At 37.9% G+C, this 19776-nt stretch overlaps 1 protein-coding gene across 1 annotated transcript; it reads right to left on the reverse strand.

The window, feature by feature from the left end:
• Window positions 1-75: 75 nt before the first annotated feature.
• def8 (differentially expressed in FDCP 8 homolog) lies at window positions 76-17866 on the reverse strand. Its single transcript, XM_042406600.1, has 12 exons — window positions 17708-17866; window positions 13335-13457; window positions 6703-6797; window positions 6430-6579; window positions 4750-4891; window positions 4208-4372; window positions 3912-4039; window positions 3183-3296; window positions 2918-2998; window positions 2298-2438; window positions 1975-2084; window positions 76-1722 (listed from the first exon to the last, which is right to left on the reverse strand). Exons 2-12 carry the CDS (start codon window positions 13441-13443, stop codon window positions 1629-1631), a joined length of 1329 nt encoding a protein of 442 aa, XP_042262534.1. The 5' UTR covers window positions 13444-13457; window positions 17708-17866; the 3' UTR covers window positions 76-1628.
• Between the last annotated feature and the right edge of the window lie 1910 nt (window positions 17867-19776).

The raw sequence follows: 19776 nt of genomic DNA on the forward strand, positions 1-19776 counted from the left end.
ATATATTTGAGAAAAGAAAGTGGGCCTTCTGCACAAGCTGAAAGTTGATAGTAACTTTAACAAAACACTGCAGCCTTCAAGTGTTTTATTACTTTATTCATGCACCACTACTCCACATGATTTTACAACAGAGCAGGATTTTTATCAACACCATTAACATCAGTTTGAAAAGAAAATATACAGTACATCATGCTGAAAGATAACACAGCCAACACTCATTATTTTAAAACAAATACTTTAGGTCAACATTTACACATTATCAAAGGTGTCACTTAACATCTTTGTCATCTCTTGATAAAATGTGCCATGGATACTTTAAGACTGAAACCATTAACATGATGGTAAGTGTATTAAGATGTTTGGATAACAGCTGTATGTAACCTGACGATCCTAGGCGCACAATGTTTATGAGTATTCACATCTACTGTGTTTGCTACACACTGCACTAAACTGAACTGCATTAAATACAGATCAAACTTGTCTGAAATGAATTCACAGTTTTGAATAAAAGGACACATTTAACTCCCATATTCCTTTTCTTTTGCAGTTAAAACATGTCTTGTCACTAGAGAATGTACTGGTGATGCATGCTTTGATTATGGTTTTATGTTCACTATGTTTATTGTCAAACAATTATAAGCCATGGATTTTAATTTCCTAGAATATCCAAGGTGGCATATTGACTATTAACAAACTGAAAGCAGGCCTTCACTGCATGGTAAGGTGCAAAAAGAAGGCTAAAAAGAAATCGCTTTACACCAGGAAATAAGTTGATTTTTTTTTTTTTAAAGACCTAATGAAATGTTGAACATATCGACGAAATATCCAGTGGTGGAAGTCAACAACTGATGATGGAGTGAGTCAGAGAGGGACGATAAAAAAAAAGCCATGATGAAGCATGACACCATGTATTTTGAGTTATGTCATACTATCTGATGTGACTGAATAAACTGCTGCTTGTAGAAATCAGCTCAGTGTGACGTTAATTACTTAACTACCTAACATGTTTACAGGATTTTTTTTTAAAGATAAAAACAGACAGCTGACTTAAAGGCAATTTTCTGGTTAATATAATTAGGTGTTTGTGTCTTTGGAAGCTAAAGTAATCTTTAAAATTCGAAACCAGTTTTCATTTATGGCAACTTTTAAGTTTAGGTATAGGTTAAAGCAGTTGAGGCTTGTAATGGTTAATATAACAATAACTCTGGCATGCAAATCACCTACTGATGAGGAGGTTTTTCTCTATAGGGCATTTATTTTGTACATTTATACAAGCAGACACACACACACACACACACACACACACACACACACACACACACACACACACACAAATGCGTATCACACACACACACAAACACATACACAGTGTTCAGTACATCCAATTTCAGTATGAATTAAAAAGTTGGATAAAAATATATATTATTTTCCAGATGGGGTTTCTAAGTACCCTGCTTCATTATGTAGTGCACAGGAAGATAAAGACACTACAGTATCAACATAAGCACAAAACCAAAGACAAAGACAAACGGCTAGTTTGAACACCTCTGTCAGGCTTTCTTGATCGAGAAAAACACAACGTTAGGCAAAGTGCAACATCCAGTAACATCAGGTGGTCCTCTACAGAGTTATGCGTCTTTCACATCTGACTCCTCGTCCTGCTTGCGCTCAGTCATCCGGGCACATCGTGGACAAGTTGTGGAGTTGTCATAGTAACAATCTCTAAAGAGACACATAACAATCACCCACAAATTTTGTTTAACACGTTGATTGTAGTTCAGTGTTTGGATAATTGTACTGTATTCTTATCTACACTGAGTGGGACAAACTTAAGTATCAATGGCTTTCTTTGTTTATAGTTTGAAGGTATGTTAACTGGTGCTTTTAGCCTAGATTAGCCCAATGACTTGACTAAGTCTTTGGGATGCTATTTTTTCTTCACAAAAGTACAATCAAACTCCAAAAGTGACTAACCTGTGGAAGACAGCAGAGCAGTCATGGCAAACTGAGGTGTGACTGTCAAAAGGGAACAGGATGTCTCCCTCCTTACACAGCTCACACACAAATCCTTTGGCCTGACAACGCTGCACATAAAAAAACACAGCACACACACAAAATGCGACAGAAAGTCAGGGTTTCAGGAAGGTACTGTTTTCTACTCTTTTTTCTACTCTTTTTGCCTAATAGTGAATACTAAGTCAAGTTATAAGTGATATAAATGCAGGCAGTAGGCTGCCGGTACAGAGAAGTCAACAGTGTCATCACTATTGTTCTTTGTGCTTTTTGTTTGAGCTCACCTCACAGTCTAGTTTGATATGCTTGGCAAATGTGGTGTGGATTTCTGTTAGGGAACAGCTGAGTCGGCCACTGGAGATGTCAATCAAATCCTGTAGTGAGTACATGTCGTCATTCTCCACAAAGTGCTGGCGATCTTGTAGCTGTGAAATACAAATACAGCAGGAGATTGTTAATGAGAATGTGTCATTGCATCACAAAAAAATATATGCAGGCTGTCTGCATACATTCTTGTCAGGTGGGCGTTGTTAGAGGTAAGCCTGTGACCAAACTGACTAAACAGGGGGATTGAGATTTTTTTCAAAACATTTGTGTACAAATAATTTTTGATTTGAAACATTTTTTTTTTAACAATTTGACATCTAAATGCACAAGTTAACAAGTTTGGAAATACTTTGAGGACAACTTCTAAAATGTTTCTGAGCTGATCAACTTGTACAGAGAATAGTCAAGTTAATATGTATGGACTAATCACATGCTGTACAATGTCTCAATAGGTTTTACATCAGCAACCCTTCTATGCTTTTCCACCACATGGTGGTGCTGTTGTAAAACAATACTTATTGGTTATGTATCATGCCGGTTATGTGTGGTGAACATACTGTATATTTTTAAGTCTTACCTGTAGTAGTAGCCGAGCTTCCATGGCCTCCTTACAGGTAATGAAATAGGGTTTCATCAACAGAATATCTTGGCGTAGTTTCTGTAAATAGGAACCCACACACAAAACACACTGATGTAACGGAGATACATACAGTATCATTTCCTGCAGGATATTTTCAGTCTCTGTGAGAAAAGTGAGAACAGGATTTTGTTTTATCTACACTGAGAATATTTTCATTCAAACTAAAATTTCACACAGGGTCCGTGTTGTCTCCCCTACCCACCCTGATCTCGACAAGTTCCTCCACGAAGTTGAATAGCAGCGGGTTGATTTCTTTCAGCTTCAGCACAGGCCGTGGCATCATCAGGGCCAGGTAGCGCAATGAGGAGCGACAAACCTGGAAGGGAGACACACTGTCAGAAGACAGACTGGCCAAATACGCCTGCATTAACACACAAATACTCCTTTCATACAGACACAGTGATGTGGGTTACATCTGCACTTGGGGACAGCCTGACCCTTGTCAATGCACATCATCTGACCTGGCTTCACAGTTCCCCTCCTGGCCTGGACTGAACTTGAAAGTTTGTCATATACTGCCTGGCTTTTGCAAAGAGGTGGTTAAGATCTGGGAATGTAACTGAATGTTATTGATATTTTACCAGATTTGACTCCCTTTGACTTGACAAAGCTCCTGCAGAGCCACAGAAGACATGTTTTCACAGGCTGTGTAGTACCACTCATAACTAGTAAATTGACTTTTACATGTAAAATCGGTCCCTAAAGTTTATTTGATAATTCCGTATATAATTCTGTGTATTTCTGACATTTAGCTGTAAAATATATAAAACTACAGTTGCAGATCTGAGTTCTTTCCAACAGCGACGACCAGAAAATAATGTGACAGCAGTCTCATTAAGTAACATGACAGGAAGTCTTATAGACTGATATCTAAAAGATGAATGGATATTTTCACATGTTGACTATATTTTGTGGTGGCTTTTAAAGGTACCTTGCGCGGTTCAAACTCCCAATTGTGGATGACACGAGCCGGGATGATCGCTGTGTCATTCCAGTGGCATGTGCTGCAGTAATACTGGCCTGTGTAGTCACACTGTCTCGCCTCACTAGGCACACCCCCTACAAGATTAACATGGCACATTGCAATCAAACTATGAAACCAAAGATAACAGGATGTACTTATCATTTAAATCATCTGATTAAATATGTAGTATTTTGATACATAGGTATATAGTTTTTCTATTTCAATCTGCCAAACATAAACCAAAACAGTAAATTCAAACTCACTCAGTGAAATAGGTGTGCGACATTCTGCACAACGGTAGTCTTGCCGGTCTAGTCCGATCTCAGGGCAGATGCTGAGCTCATACTCCGACTGATGACTGACCTTCGACCTCACACAGGGCTTAGTGATCAGGTTCATACACTTACTATGGCAACGGTAATAGCAACCTGGGGATGAGAAAGGTAAAATCACTTGGCATGACAAATGTATTTACTGCAACAACATTACAACTACAGTCACCATTATACCCACTGGGTTTGGTATGTATGACTGGTTAACAGATTCAGTGAGCTGGTTGGTGAAGCTCCCAGTGAGTCCACTATTCAGGAAAGAAATCGTAAGAAAATTGAATAGGAAACTGAAAATATGGAATGAAGTCTGAGAAATCTGAAATTGAGGCACATTATACTGTAACACTACATGCTGTGCAAATGTGAGAATGTTCAGATAGAGTAAGTATAACACTGCATGGATGCTGCATTGTAACACATACCAAATATAAAGTTACACATAGTATAAGTTACTATACTAGACTGTGTCTCACCTGTGCAGGTATACCAGGTCTGTATAAGGCCCCAGATGATAGTGCTACACTTGTCACAGGTCTGTTTCACACTCTTGCTCTTTTCCTTTGAGAAGCGGTGCTCTAGTAGCATTCTCAGATTAGGCTCATCCTCCTCGGGGTCCTTTAAATGGACAAAGTGGGGGGAAAAAATGACCAACAACACCCATATACAGTGGTAATAACAGTTAGAACATTGATTACTGGCCAAAATGAGTACAATAACAATTTGTGTACACTCATACCACCCTTAAAACAAGACTTAATGTACAGGCAACATTAATGTTTTATATTGATTGTTTCACATTTTAACATGCATGATACCATGAGTATATCGCCTACAAATTGTGATTTGATACAAACTTGATGAAATAAATAGAAATAAGTTGTATTTGAACTTTTCAAATTCCTTCTGTCCTTGCTGTATGATCCCTCCTGAAGCATAACAGACACAATTCAATATCCAGATGCAACAGGCCAATAGTCTGTTCAACTTGCATCATATGGCAATTTAACATAAGCTGCATTATGAGAAAACAGAAAGTGCTCTAGGACATTTAGCAGCTTCACATGATATGTTTCAAGAAGGCAGAATATCAATAAAAAAGAGGAGGTGGACATTAAGAAACAAGCTAACTAACGTACATTTAGTGACATCATTCAACAGGTGCGGCCTAATTAATGAAAGTGTTCCCTCTGTGTATCACTGTTACCGTAACTTCTGATGTAACATCTTTTGTTTGCTTAGTTATCAGGCTCAAATGTTGTCAGCAGGCCAACTTGACCGTTTTATCAGTGATATCAGAGGTTTTACAAAGGTGGAAAAATAGTGGGCTATAAAAGTGTGGGAGGATGCCCTTTAATAAAAATACAGACCATCAGTCTGAGACTGGCAGCAGCTACTGGAGGAAAGCCACAATACAGCAAAACTTTGTATCTGATACAGCTGATACAGAAAATCAGTAACATTCTAGTTTTTGAGAAAAAATAAACAAAACTTTAAATAATAAGTGAACTCTGAAGTAATACTTTCTATAAGAAAATCCTCATACACAGAAACTGTGCTATTTTAAACATGAGGACTTTTTTGCAGGTAGTTGCTGATCTCCACAAACTTGTTTAACACCTTATCAGTTTCCAAGAATGCCTGTAATGCCTGCTCTCATTTATCTCATATAAGGGGCCATAAGTGATGCAATGAAAGATGAAGAAAGCCTTTATTTGAAATATAACACACTAATCATGTTGTCAGCACACAGTAATCACCTCAAAACATTAATGGCCCAGCAGGATTTCTTCCGGTCTTTCCAAATACCTTTCTGACACCGCTCTCCTACCCCTCCATCGCCTTCTTAGCAATAAAATTGGGACCCATTGTTTTAGGATATTTTTATACCCTTAACTCATAATAGTAATGCTTTCAATTGCATTAAAATGCAGCAGTAATTTCAGTAAATGCCTCTCCAAAAATGGAAAGGCAAGACTTCAATAAAACACTCCTGTATACATTCTGTGTGCAGCTGTGCATTCCACAAATATGGAAAATACCCAAGTAAAATTAGTTCATTATACAATTTTGAAGTCCTACTATATTACTCTACAAGATTTCCCTCTTGGGGAACATCATGTTCTCCACTTCTCTGTTCTCTACGTAGTACCAACCTTAAGCTCTTGTAGTTTGAGGCGAAGGTGGATAAGTTTCACCACCGTGTCCTTCTGTCTCTCTGAATGTTCTGGCAGTTCCAAGATCAGCTTCTTACACTCCTCTATGGCCAGTTTCAGCTGTTCAATGTCAGATGCCACAAACGAACCCTGTGACAGGTGAAAAAGCAAAAGCATGTCCAGATATACAGTAAATAGAATATGAAGTTCTGTATGTAAGCACTCTCAGGTTTACAATGTGAAATTGTTTTAATTACTATTTGCTTTGCTTACCATCGGTCTTGAGAAGTGGTCCTCAGCTAGACCAAGGTCCATAGTCCGATCTGAACTGTGGATTCTGGTCCCAGAAAACAGCTCAGGTCTTGTTTCTAAAAAGAGAGCAATGTGCCATGAGGCGCTGTTTTTCGTGTAAGCATACACACTGTGGTTTAATAAGTGCATTCAGTCATGCATGATAATTTCTCACACATGACTGTGACCACTCAAGACAATCCCTACACTCTGACTCACAACTCAAGAAGTTTAAGAGAAGGACAACAGCACAAAATGAGCAACTGAAGGATTCTCAGGTCATAGTCTTATCAGTTCTGGTAATGTGTAACCAAACCAGTTAACAAGAACGACTCCTATTTTGTCATTAAAACTGCTGCTAACCAAGATGTATTAACTTTGACATAAAGACTGCTTTGTAACTTTCACATGTTTACAATCAATCTGTTACATACTCACTCATATGATATGGTTCTAAATCAATTGGCTACTGTGCTAACATTCCTCTTTTATATATGGACAACTATGGCTGCTACTATACATGTATACTTTATATGTAAAGTATGGCTTCTTTTGTTATCTATATGTCTTACTCTAGAAAAGTCCTGACAAATGTAAAATTGTTATTATTCTTATCAGTCAAGTCTTAAACAACTGACCTGGTTTTGATCACATTACCCTAAGTGAGATAACAACATATCTGTAATATTCTAGGAGATGCATAGAGTGGTCACTGAATTCCTTACTGGGATCATCAGAAAGCACAAGTGAGCTTGTGAGCTTGATGAATTAAACCATATTAGCGGCCCTCATGTGATTTTTTTTTTTTACTTGGGAGCAGTGTAACAAGCTACAAACACAGCATCTGACATAACCTTAAAAAGTTGTTATTGCGAGCATGGTCGCAAACAGTTGCCTGCTTGTGCTTGCTCTTTGATTTCCACCAACTCCTGCTCCTCAGCTTGCCAGATGTTCACCAGCTAGTGACTAACTTTGTTAGCTCTTTGTTTGTTCTGTCTGCAATTTGTGCCAGTCAAGTAGCAGAAAGGGTTTATGCCAAGCTAAAACAAGACATCTGCTACAGCTGGAAACAGGGTTGAAGAGAGCAGAATATGCAAGCAGGAAAACCAAAACATGGTGTAAAAGAGGCTAAAAAGCTCTGTAGAGCGGAGGGGAACTGTTGGGTTGGGTGATAGTTCTCTGTAGGTTCATCACTACAAGTGATATCTTTCACATTACACACAGTGATTTGGTCCATAGTTAATATAAAAATTTTGACTACAGAAACTTTAATATAATGTTGGACTACAGCATGGGTCTCAATGTCGCGGCCCGTGGGCCAATTGCGGCTTTTATGAATGGCACGTTGTGTTGTGTGTGGAAGGTCCCTTTATTACACAAGCTGGAGCTGAGCGAACCTGCCAATCACAGGGATATATGGCTGTTTCACAACAACTATGCTATTTATACAGGAAGAATGTGCGCTGAGAATGTGCGCACCTCATGCTAGATTGTGTTGTTATTTTTGCTACACAGCTTTCAGTAGAATCCAAAGGTGAATTATTAAACCTTATTAAAGCATCATTCTGTTTATTTCAGCATGATCTCTCTGTTAACGATCACTTCATTTTGTTTTGAAGCACTTTGTAAAGTCCGTTTCAACACGAGCTCTATCAATAAATCATGTATCATTCTTCTGATGTTTAATAATGATGACTGACACTTTACAGTGGTGACCGTTTGCAGAAAAATGTGGTAAAGTCGTTTCAAATATCAACAGCAGCCGTGCGTAATGATCATCTGTTGGAGAGCCTGTGCGTAATTCTCACTGAGGTCTGATGAGCAGAACGGACACAACTGTTGACGTGCAAACGGAGGTTTAAAGACCTTTACATCCATTTTTGGCTCACTGTGACAGCAAATGAGGCTCGTGTGTGACATTAAAAAAACAGAACCAGGTGTATCTGCGTCTTTATAAGTCTGGCAGATAATAATGTATGTGCATATTTCTGTCACATAATGCTACGTTGTGGAGTGAATTAAAAGTTAATATATACGTTTTCATGAACACACTTATGTTTATCCGATAGAGATCATAAATACAGAGTGTAACAAAACACCGTACAGCTGATGCTGCTGTGCCACACGTCATATTTGATTTGACAACGCCGCTAGCTTCGCAGCGCCCGCTGCCTCCATGGAGTTAGTATAGAAAATAAAAGCCAATAAATAACGCCTCGATGGCTGCATCCCATGGTTTGCTGCCATGGAGGTGCAAACCATGGGATGATGGTGTCCCACTGTCCCGGCTTCATGTTCTCCACATTTACTCTGCAATGATGTGACATTCACGGACAAATTATTTGAAAAAATCTTTTGGGTGAATGGAATGCACTGAATCATTTGCAGAAAGAGATTTATTCCTCAAAACATTTTACTCTATAGTTAATGCCTTGCACAATAAACATTATAAAGATATTTCTTTATGATGCCATTTGTTTCACTTGTTTCTATGACGATGTTTACAACAACAAAAGCACAGCGGGTAATGAACAACCTGGTAGTAGTCGCCTTTTTTGCGCCTGCTATCCTAGCCTGCACCTGCTAAGCTTTTTTTGTGGAATACCTGATGTGGCCCGGCCTCACTCAGACTCTGCCTCCAGCGGCCCCCAGGTCATTTGAGTTTGAGACCCCTGGACTACAAGCTTGATTCAGACATGAAGTGTGTTTTGTACAAGGAGAACAACCTAATGCAATCAAATAAAATAAAGACTCAACCCTCTGATCTTAACTCCATTTGTAGTGTCAAAACTGGGATTTACTTACCTGGGTGTTAAAATCACCCCCACTATTAACAAAATTATCCAAGCAAACTATACAACCTCCTCATAGAGGCAGTTACACAGCTTATAAATAGATGGACAAAATTAACCCATATCCTAGGTTGGACACATTAATGTTTTAAAAACAACAATTTTGCCTAAATCCTTTTACCTCTTCCAACCAATTCCACTTTCCCCACATTCTTCCCTTTTTCAATTGTTAAACAAAACCTTTTCAAACTTACTTTGGAACAATAAACGTCCAAGACTTAGGCTTTCCTTGTTATATTTGCCATATGACAGAGGTGCACAACAATTACCAAATCTTATGTTAATTCTGGGCTGCTCAAATTAGAGCAGGTATATTTTACTTTGTTAAGGACCATCCCCCAGCATGTGTCATAACTGAATCCCAGATAGTCCCTATAAACTTGTGTATGCACCCGGCAGATAAGAAAAAGTTAATTAAACAGACAAATCCCCTTCCTGAAAAACACAATAATGGTTTTGGCACAGTGCTCTCACATGTTTGGGTGAGACACAACAGTTATCTCAATTTTCGCCAGTTTTTGGTAATGATAACTTTCAGCCAGGCAGAGCAGACTCAGGCTTTAAACTCTGGTCTACCAAAGGTAAAGCTCAGGTGTCTGACCTTTATAATGGAAATAAATTTATGTCATATGAACAACTTAAAAACACATACATAATTCCTACAAAGCACTTCTTCACATATCTTCAGCTCTGAACTTTTATTATGTCCAGGCAGCGCAAAGGTTTGGAGCTTCCCCCTCTATCTACCTTACAGACATCACTTTAAAGCGTCTAGAAGCCAGGGGGAATGTGATTTTACAATCTGTTTGTAAACAAGTGCAAAGAATCTTCAAACAATATCCTGCAGGCATGGAAATAGATTTGAAAGAGGAGGAGTGGTCAGAGGCTTGCTCCTTAGTTCAAATCCCCACAGTAAACACACATAAATTACTACAATATAAATGTCTAAGCAGGCACGACATCACTCAGGCTAGGTTGCATCACTTAAATCCTAATGTTCCCGACACATTAAATGAAACCACCAGAAGGGGTCTCTGTTTCATTGTATATGGGAGTGCCCGCAGATAATCTGCTTTTGGAAAAAGGCGTTGGATCTGGTAGTTCAGATTATTGGTAAAGAGGTGCCTCTTAATCCTAAATTATGTATTCTGAATATTTACTCAGATGATTTTGTAACTTCAATGTAAGGTCCCTGCTCAATGTTTGTTTTTTGGAAGCTAAATGGTGCATCACCTGCTCATGGAAGAAACAAACAACCTTTGGAATTTCCCAATGGCTGAAAGGAATGACTTTTCACTTTGCTCTTGAAAAGATAAACTATTTCACCAAAAACAAACTTGCTAAGTTCTGGAAAATTGAATGTTTTTTTTTTTACAATTTCCTGGAATATAATGACAAAGAAAATGATGGTTGGCATGATGAACTGATCTGACTGCTAATAGGAGCTGTGCTTTTTTTTCTTCTTTTACTTTTATGTGTGTGTTAATCGCAATGCTCTGCATTGTAATTGTTCCGATTATGTTTGTTTGTCGGTGTTATTCATCTCATTGTCCTTTTTTGTAAAAGACAATAAAGAGATGTTTCAAAACAAAAAAACAAAAAAACACTGCAATAAATATTACCTTAGTCTGAAGTACAGCTTTTGTTGAGACCATGTAAAGAATGCATGATTCAACTGTACGGTCAGGCTTCAGGTTCAGGCTGTATATGGCTGTATACTGTATTTCAAGGCTTATAATATTGTGAGCAGTTTGTGTTTTGCAGTCCTCCCCTAACATTATGTTGTACAGAGGTCAATGTTGATGTGTCCACTCCTTGTGTATATGCGAGAGTTTAAAATTAAAATTAAACCTATAGGCTGGCAACACTTTCCAAAACACAAAGTCTGATCAACCTCCATTCTTTAACTAATTTCAATAAGTTTTAAGTTTCACTTTTTGTACATTTTTTGAGGTTTTGATAGTCTGTGAAAATATTAAAATGGAAAAAAGAAAGGACAATGAAATGATGATTACTGGCATTTTAATTCTGAAAATTTTAAATAAAAACAAAGATCTGATAGAATCCATAAATTTAGCAAAATTGAACACAGGAATCTTAAAATGAGGGAGAAAATGAAACAAAATTTGAAAAGAGAAACAGGTCTTAAATAGTCCGTGAAGATACCAAAACTGCAACGCGCAAAGCAACCAGGCTAATCACATTTTTTTTCTTACAGGAAAAATAAAAACAAATGCTCTTGTTACCTGCATACACCTCAGAATAAAGCATGTTGAGTGAATTCAGCTTCTCAGCGCCAGACAGGGAGAGGACAATGAATCAGAAAACACAGAGGACACCAGAGGAATCAGCTCAGCTAACAGTGTGTCTGGGTTGCCCGTCAAAATAATAGTGATAAAAGAAAAACCCAACTTATTTTCCCAAATCCTCAAATACAGGAAGTGTTACCAATGCAATGCTTACACTTATGTTTTTCATTTCCTCTGGTTCAGCAACAGTATTTCCTACTTCCTTTTCCATAAGCTCAGAGTTACTCACAACACTCCAGTGTGCGTGTATGTGTCCTAGACTAACGGAAAACTGCTTAATCTGCACAAGAGGAATTAATCTGTCAAAATAAGTTTAATGAGGAGTAATTGCCCTATCCTGACTATACTGATCTCAGGTTGTGGTAGTTTCACTGTACTCAGCACTGTAAGGGGGAAAAGTTTACATCTACACATACTGTACTGTGCCATTTAGAAAAGTAGAAACCATGTTCTCAGTAATCACCTCCCACTACAGCACCCATCTGTTTAGTGAGGAAAATATGAAGAAAATCTGTATATTACACAGCTTACTACACCCCTTTCCACCACTGAGATCAATAAAATATTTTTATCCTGCTGTTCCTGCAGCAAACAACTCAAGGAGAGCTGAGTATTTGATCCTCCTCATGACAGACCACAGGCAGGGAACATATATTGACCATCTATCGACACACTCCATATACTTTCCAGCCAAAGTCTAAATTTGCATCATCAAGATAGTGGCTAAGAGGCGTTAATTTCTCACCTACACAGTTTTATTGGCCGTACCTGAAGTGAAACAGAGTTGTGTTGTGCTGGTGTCCCACTTCATGTATTTTGGAAGTTCCTTTTACTGAAATGTATCATATGACACATGAGGATCCAGTTCCAATCTTGACTAATGATGCTCAAAACCTTTTTCTTTTTCATGAGCTTTTTGAGACCATCAGATTAAATAAATAAAACCATAAGGTTTAGGAAAGCATAGTTTGACTTGCAGTCACAATAATAAAGTTTATTATTATTTATTATTATATTAGTCATGAAAAACTATTTAATGAACAAGTTAAGGCGCCGGCGTGAGCAACAAGTTAAGCCCCCCCCCCCCAGTTGGGGAAGGGGCGGTCCATCAATTTCTGTAACTTCCAACACTGAAAATCCGACATTCACACCCACTTCATGCAGCAATCGTCCAGGCATGTGGAGGTGAGAAAGTAAACTAGATTTGAGCTTCAGTCTCTAGCTCTTTTTCATTTGTTATACAAATATTTCTCAAACTTTTTGTGTGTACAACCGAGTACAAAACTATGAATGCCTTCCAGGAGAGACTATCTGAAAACACCTTGAATTAACTGGTTGTTTTCTAGCATAACACGGCCCTTACCTGACAGTTCATAATGGAATATGATTTTTGGCTTTGGTCTAGACCGAATAATGTCATGATTTGGCTGTAGAGAACTGTGGTAAACATTACCATGCTGTGGGGGCGTCTTGCCTCCTTGGGGACCATCTTCTTCCTCTCCACGATCAAATGGATTGAGGCGGGTTTGGCGGAAAAGTGCAAGTCTCTCATCATACTCCATTTCATCGGCTACATCTATGGAAGACAAAATACATTACAGTCGCACTTATACCAAATTTCTCTTCTGTTGTGTTTATGGATTGAGGCGAGAAGGAGAACCTCTGCTGTCTTTTAAGGGAAGACGGTCAAATAATGTGTCTGCTTGGATTTTCTTATTATGCAGTGTGTTTTCAGTTAGATCCCAAAGACAATTGTGCTGCTCTTTAGTGATTCAATGACAATAAAACCCCTCATGAAGGCCACAAATAAAAGTACACAATACATGTTGTTTGTAAAGCTGCGACTTATTTTGAGGTTGGTCCTAAGAATCTGATATGTTAAAATGTCATTGTGTAGCTGGGGCTGCTTCTAAACCTACAAGAAATACCATAATCAGATCAGGCCTGATCAAAATCAGTATGTCTTAAAGAGGAATTCAGCAATTGGTATTACACTTAAAGTTGGGAGGCTTACAACAGGCAGATTTTAAAAAAAATATCATCAAAGCTGATGCAGCAGAAACTGAGAGAGATTCTGATTGTAGTCAAGAGATGAAAAGATGAGTCGATTAATCGATCGATAGAAAAATAATCAGAAACTATTGTGATAATTGATTAATCGGTTCAGTCATTTTTTAAAGGACAAATCCAAAAAAAAAACAAAAAAAAAATCACTGGTTCCAGATAGTGAATTCATGATCTTTGGGTTTTAGACTGACAAAACAAACAATTTGTAGATGCCATCTTAGGTTTCAAAGTGAAATTTGTGATTGCCATTTTTCAAATTTCAAATATTTTACACTAAATGATATAAATTAATCAATTAATCAAGAAAATAATTAGCAGATTAATCAATAATGAGAAGTTTCTTAGTCGCAGCCCTACTTTAGTATCTATTCGAGCCGCAACCAAACATTATTTTCATTATCGATTAATCTGCTGATTATTTTCTCAATTAATCTACTAGTCGTTTGGTCTATAAAACATTTGAAAATAGTGGAAAATGTCCATCATAATTTCCTAAAGTCAAAGGTGATGTCTTCAAATTTCCTGTTTTTTTCGACCAACAGTTCAAAATCCAAAAATATTCAGTTTCAACTAAGAAAACCAACAATTCCTTACAAATGACTGGCTGGCACTGGGGAATGTATGACATTTTTGTTTTAGAATGACTGAAACGATTAATCGATTATCAAAGTAGTTGCTGATTATTTTTTGTCAATCGACTAATCGTTGCAGCTGTAGTATCTATATGTGTCAGGAAACACTGGATCCCACATTCCCCTGAGTGCAATTCAATAGCATCTTTTCTTAGACCCTCCCTGCCTGGTAAACACCCACATCTTTCAAACTACAAACCTTCAGGTTATAACACGAACTTTCTGTTAAAACTTTGTAGCCTCCAACCCCAAGCTGAGCTAACCCTAATGATACTCATATGGGTTGTTTTCTCAGACTTTACAAAGCTCAGCCAGAACCACAGAAGACATTGCTGTTTTTCTCAGTTGCTTTGGTACATTTCTCAGATCAGAATTGAAATTTCAAAACTGCTTGTTCAACCTCCACATCATCTAATCACTTGTGCACATCATAAAAAGCAATTTCTCATTCTTTTGAACAAATTGTAAATGCTTTAGCACATTCATTAAAATGATTATGTACAACTGTTTACTGTTTCCTACGTTATCAACTGCTTATATTGATCAAAATGTATTATACTGGTTCTCTGTTGAATAGTCTTACCCCCCCAAATATCTAGACATTAGTTCATTGCAAGTCATTACATGCAAAATGGTTGAACCAGTTGTCATAATCTGTCAAGGATAATTTCTATACATTTCTAAGACTTTTTTTGTAAATGTGTCCTGAATCGATGAATTGCTCTCAAGTGAATCTTGACTTTCACTAATGAAGGGGAATATGTGAAGTGTTAGATCAATCAATGATCAAACAGTTCTCTAAAATAGCTCAGAGGTGCATCTTAAAAACCTTAAATTGGCAAGCACATATAGACAGAGCACAACACAGTGTTACAATTTCTGTCAATGGAAGAGCAACAAGGAAATGAACATGGTCAACAGCTGGGAAGAAGAAGAGGAGTAAGGCTGCGTGGAGAAGGGTAGGGAGGCAAAACAGAGGAAGAGGCAGAAGAGGCCGAGGACATAGGCACATTCCAGATGAAATAAGGACCACAATTGTGGACCCTGTTCTCAATCATGGCCTTACAATGACAGAGGCCAGTCGAAGGGTGCAGCCGAATGTTACAGTACATATACTGTAACACACATATACACATACACAATGTCATATTTTTTGAAATCTTACTCAATTTTGTGTTTTGCATTACTGTATTTATCCCACATAGGACTGCAGGCCTACTTCACATAGGTGGCAGAGGGCAACTTTTCAAACTTTAACAGGTGGAGGCTATTTGCACCATGGTCATAGCAAATAATACCATTAGAGTATGGGAGATACAGAGTGCCGTTATAGAGGACAACAGTGTCTTTGAAAGCATCCAATCTGTTAGCATCTCAACTATGGACAGGGTGCTGAAAAGACACCAGATGAACATGACACAGCTCTATCATGTACCATTTGAAAGGATTGGTGACACAGTGAATGTATAATGTATAATATAATGTATAATGTATAAAAACTCATTTTATAAAAATAATTTTGTATCTTCTGGGATATAGTGTGTAATGGAACTGGAGTCAAGTGAACCACCTCACAACTTCATATACCTGGATGAGGCTGACTTCAACTTGGCCAAAGGCAGAACGCATGGTCGAAATATCATTGGCCACAGAGCTACTGTCAATGTGCCTGGCCAGCGGGGAGGGAACATCACTTTATGTGCTGCTATTTCAGAGCACGGTGTGCTAACTATTATACTATCCCATTATAGGGCCATACAACCAACAGCATCTCCCCACCTTCCTAGACATCCTCTACAGGGATCTCCTCCCTGATGATGAGAGGTGTCTGTTTCGAGATGATTTACCAAAGTATGTGGTAATTTGGGATAATGTGAATTTCCATCACTCCAACACCATCAGGCAATGGTTTGCGACCCACTACAGGAAACTGATGGAATTCCTCCCACCCTATTCCCCATTCCTTAACCACGTTCTACTCAACATGGAAGTGGAAGGTTTACGATCGCCAGCCACATACTCAGATGACCCTGCTGGTTGCCATGGTTGCAGCACGTGAGGACATCACAGCAGATGCATGAAAGGGCTGGATAAGACATTCCAAAAGATTCTTTCCATGCTGCATAGCAATGGATGCACTGACACGTTCGTTGACGTAAATATTTACTTTTGAGAGATAAACTAAGGATTTTGAGCAAGTTAAGGGCTTTTAAAGGAAATCCATTGTGTGGTGCTGTTTGTACATATTGTTTCAAGAAATGCACTTACTGTTTTGCAAATGTTAAGGATGATTCGAGAAATGTACCAAAGCGACTGAGAAAAACTGTAAACAACTAATTTCATAGGCTTGGAATATAAAAAGAGAACAATGAAAAATCGGTGGTGTGTTAATTCTTCCTGGCATCTCTTTTTTGGTACAGAGGTTCAAATTAAATGCAGTGTTGTCAAGAGGTTTTGATAGAGTAGTCCACAGTTCTTATAAAAATTAAAATAGCATGTCAAAAACGTAGACTGCAGGTAGTTTCCATAAAGCATTATCAATGAAAAGTGGTCTGCAATCTCATCAGAAATAGCTAAATGATAAAAGGGAACCTCAAGACAAGTGTATACTTCAACTTGAACTTTTTAGCTTTACTATATGAAAATGGCAAATCAAAATGGTTTTGAAATGAAAACCACGTCACTTCTGCTCTATTCAGATGGACAATTACATCACTGTCACTGAGCAGGCTGCAAAGCTGGTAACAGGAAGTCTTTTCTAATTGTTTATCAGAATTTTGAGGGGCGACATTTATCATCAAGCTCAACATATGGGGATCATACAAGGAAACATGGCAACGCCTGAGGAGCGTTATAACGCAGGCTGAAATCCCCTCAGCAATTACAACCAATCAGAGTTGTTGTTGACAGTCCTCCCCTGTAAAGCGGTAACCTTGATTATGTTGCGAGTATTGCTGCTGAACACGTAGGATACGTAATAAAATAAATTACAGCTATGTTACAACTACAACACTGCAAATCAACATCAAAACACAGATGTCAAGCTAAAGCTAGCTTAGCTAACTACTGCTAAACAAACCACTCATGTTTTGATGCTAATATCTTAGCTGATTTAACGGAAGCTTACCCCGTTGTTGACTTTACTTATCATCAATGAATCGACAGTTATAAACTGTCTTTAACTGTCGACGCTTTTGGTCAAATGTGAGCGGTTGTGCCCGTGTTGTTTTTTCGTCTCTGTCATCGGCAACATCACAAGGCTAGAAGTGTCAAGTCATCCGTTGCTAAAAGCTACGTTTCCGGAATGTATTTTCAAAATAAATCCCTCCATCGCAACCATGCAGAAGTAATTATGTGATTAAAACGGGGAATCAAAGTGAAAATGAGGAATACTTTTGAGAAATTACCTTTACTAGAGAAAAAAATGAAATAAAAACATAATGCTTCTGCATCTTGTCTAAATGTAGCATCTTGAGCAACACTGGCCAATACGGAAGCAATGGTTGATATTTTTACTTTGAAAGTTAACTTGTCTGATGTCCGATCTCCCATTCCCCTCAAGTGGAAGAGTAGGTACCTCTCAAAATACTGTTACTCATCATGAATATGGTCCCATTTAATGGGGGTCAGTCATGATCTCTTTAGTATAGGCTACATGCCATGGTGGGACATTTTCTCTTAATGCAAGGCAGCTAGTTCTGCTCAACATAACATAATAATCAATAATTTCATTAAAAATTATCTCATACCGTCAGGGTATTCAGAAGTTGTTATCACATTTTCATGCACAGTATATCAAGAAATTCAGTTAAAGAACAGGGGATCTTCTGAACCTTGTGTATATAGTTGGTTACGTGGTATTTCATACATAAACATTTCATAAACATTTCAGTGAGTATAGCAAAATAACAAGCTGTGACCTTTCTTGGGGCTCCATGTTATGTTTTGTGTCCTATAATATCCTCATCAGCAGCTGACACTAACAGCATACAATGATTGGTGGTTTTTCACAGAAATGAGTTCTGACCACTAATGTGGTCAAAGCTTTTTTTAAAAGATAAATACAAACAGACATTATAATTTACAACAGTTTGGTAGATTCTGGAAGTGGTGATCATGTGGGATGCACATTGGAATTTATATTTAGAGCATATTTAGAGCATTACATCTAGTACGAAGACAACTCTTAAACCAGTCATCTGTACAGACCAATGAGAAGGAATTCCTCTGCTAAAGAGGAACCTTTGAGACAAAATGTTGCAGAGCAATGAACAGGCAATAAATATATACTGTAATTTTGATTTTCTTCAAAATACAAAGAGAAAGGAACAAACCAATCAACTTGTTACAAGAGTGACAATAAGTGAATGGATTTTTTTTTCCATTGCAAGATGGAAGAACCCTCATTGGTATCAGACTCTGTGGTAGGTGCATTTTCAAATAGCAAAGAAGTACTGCATTATGTAGAGATACATAGTGAAGCATAAAACAGATAGATTTTTAATTTCCTCATGCTTCATGAACCAAAAAATGTCTTTCCTCAGGAGAGAGATGCTGTGCAAAGGATGCTGTGTTCTCCTTAATAAAGAGATCTTCTGTTTAAAGCTGTTTTCTGTCACGAAATGCTGTTTTGGCTGAAGCATGTGACCAACCTCAGACACAATATTTTGTATCACTTTTTAACAGGGTTTACCCTGTCAGTCACAGAAACTGAGACTGAGAAACTACACTTCCACCCAGTCCAGCCCATTTCAACTTAATCCACTGAAATTCCTCATTTAAAATAGGGAAAATAAAAACCTGGTGGTAAAGCATGTGTGTCCCAGTCTTTAGTAGGCCCTAAGCAAAATATGGCTGAATGTGTTGAACATCTAACAGAAATATATTTTACTCACATGTTAACAAAAACAAAAGGGCTTCGCCACCACCCTTTCTGTCCAAGTTGGTTTTAACATGGAGCCACGTCTCTTTTCCTTGAGAGAAAAATACATCTCAGAAAAGAGGACTGTAAACATGAAAGAGGATAAAGATGGAATACAGATACTGTGATGATTTGTTTTGAGTACAAATTGTTGTCTTGAGATAAGAATTAAGAAATTAAGGGGTGATCGTGACATGACGGATTGATAAGCCTCTATATAATTAGGATATTAAACAATCAAAATAGCAGTCACAAAATAGTAACGGACATCATAA

Source organism: Thunnus maccoyii, chromosome 1, assembly GCF_910596095.1.
Source record: "Thunnus maccoyii chromosome 1, fThuMac1.1, whole genome shotgun sequence".
Classification (NCBI taxonomy): Eukaryota; Metazoa; Chordata; class Actinopteri; order Scombriformes; family Scombridae; genus Thunnus; species Thunnus maccoyii.

Coding starts and splice junctions, on each gene's coding strand:
- def8 (XM_042406600.1), bottom strand. CDS start 13,443: ATGGAGTATGATGAGAGACTTGCACTTTTCCGCCAAACCCGCCTCAAT. Junction 4,040..4,207: donor TCGCACACCTATTTCACTGA/GTGAGTTTGAAT, acceptor TTAATCTTGTAG/GGGGTGTGCCTAGTGAGGCG. Junction 2,439..2,917: donor AAGCTCGGCTACTACTACAG/GTAAGACTTAAA, acceptor TGTATTTCACAG/CTACAAGATCGCCAGCACTT.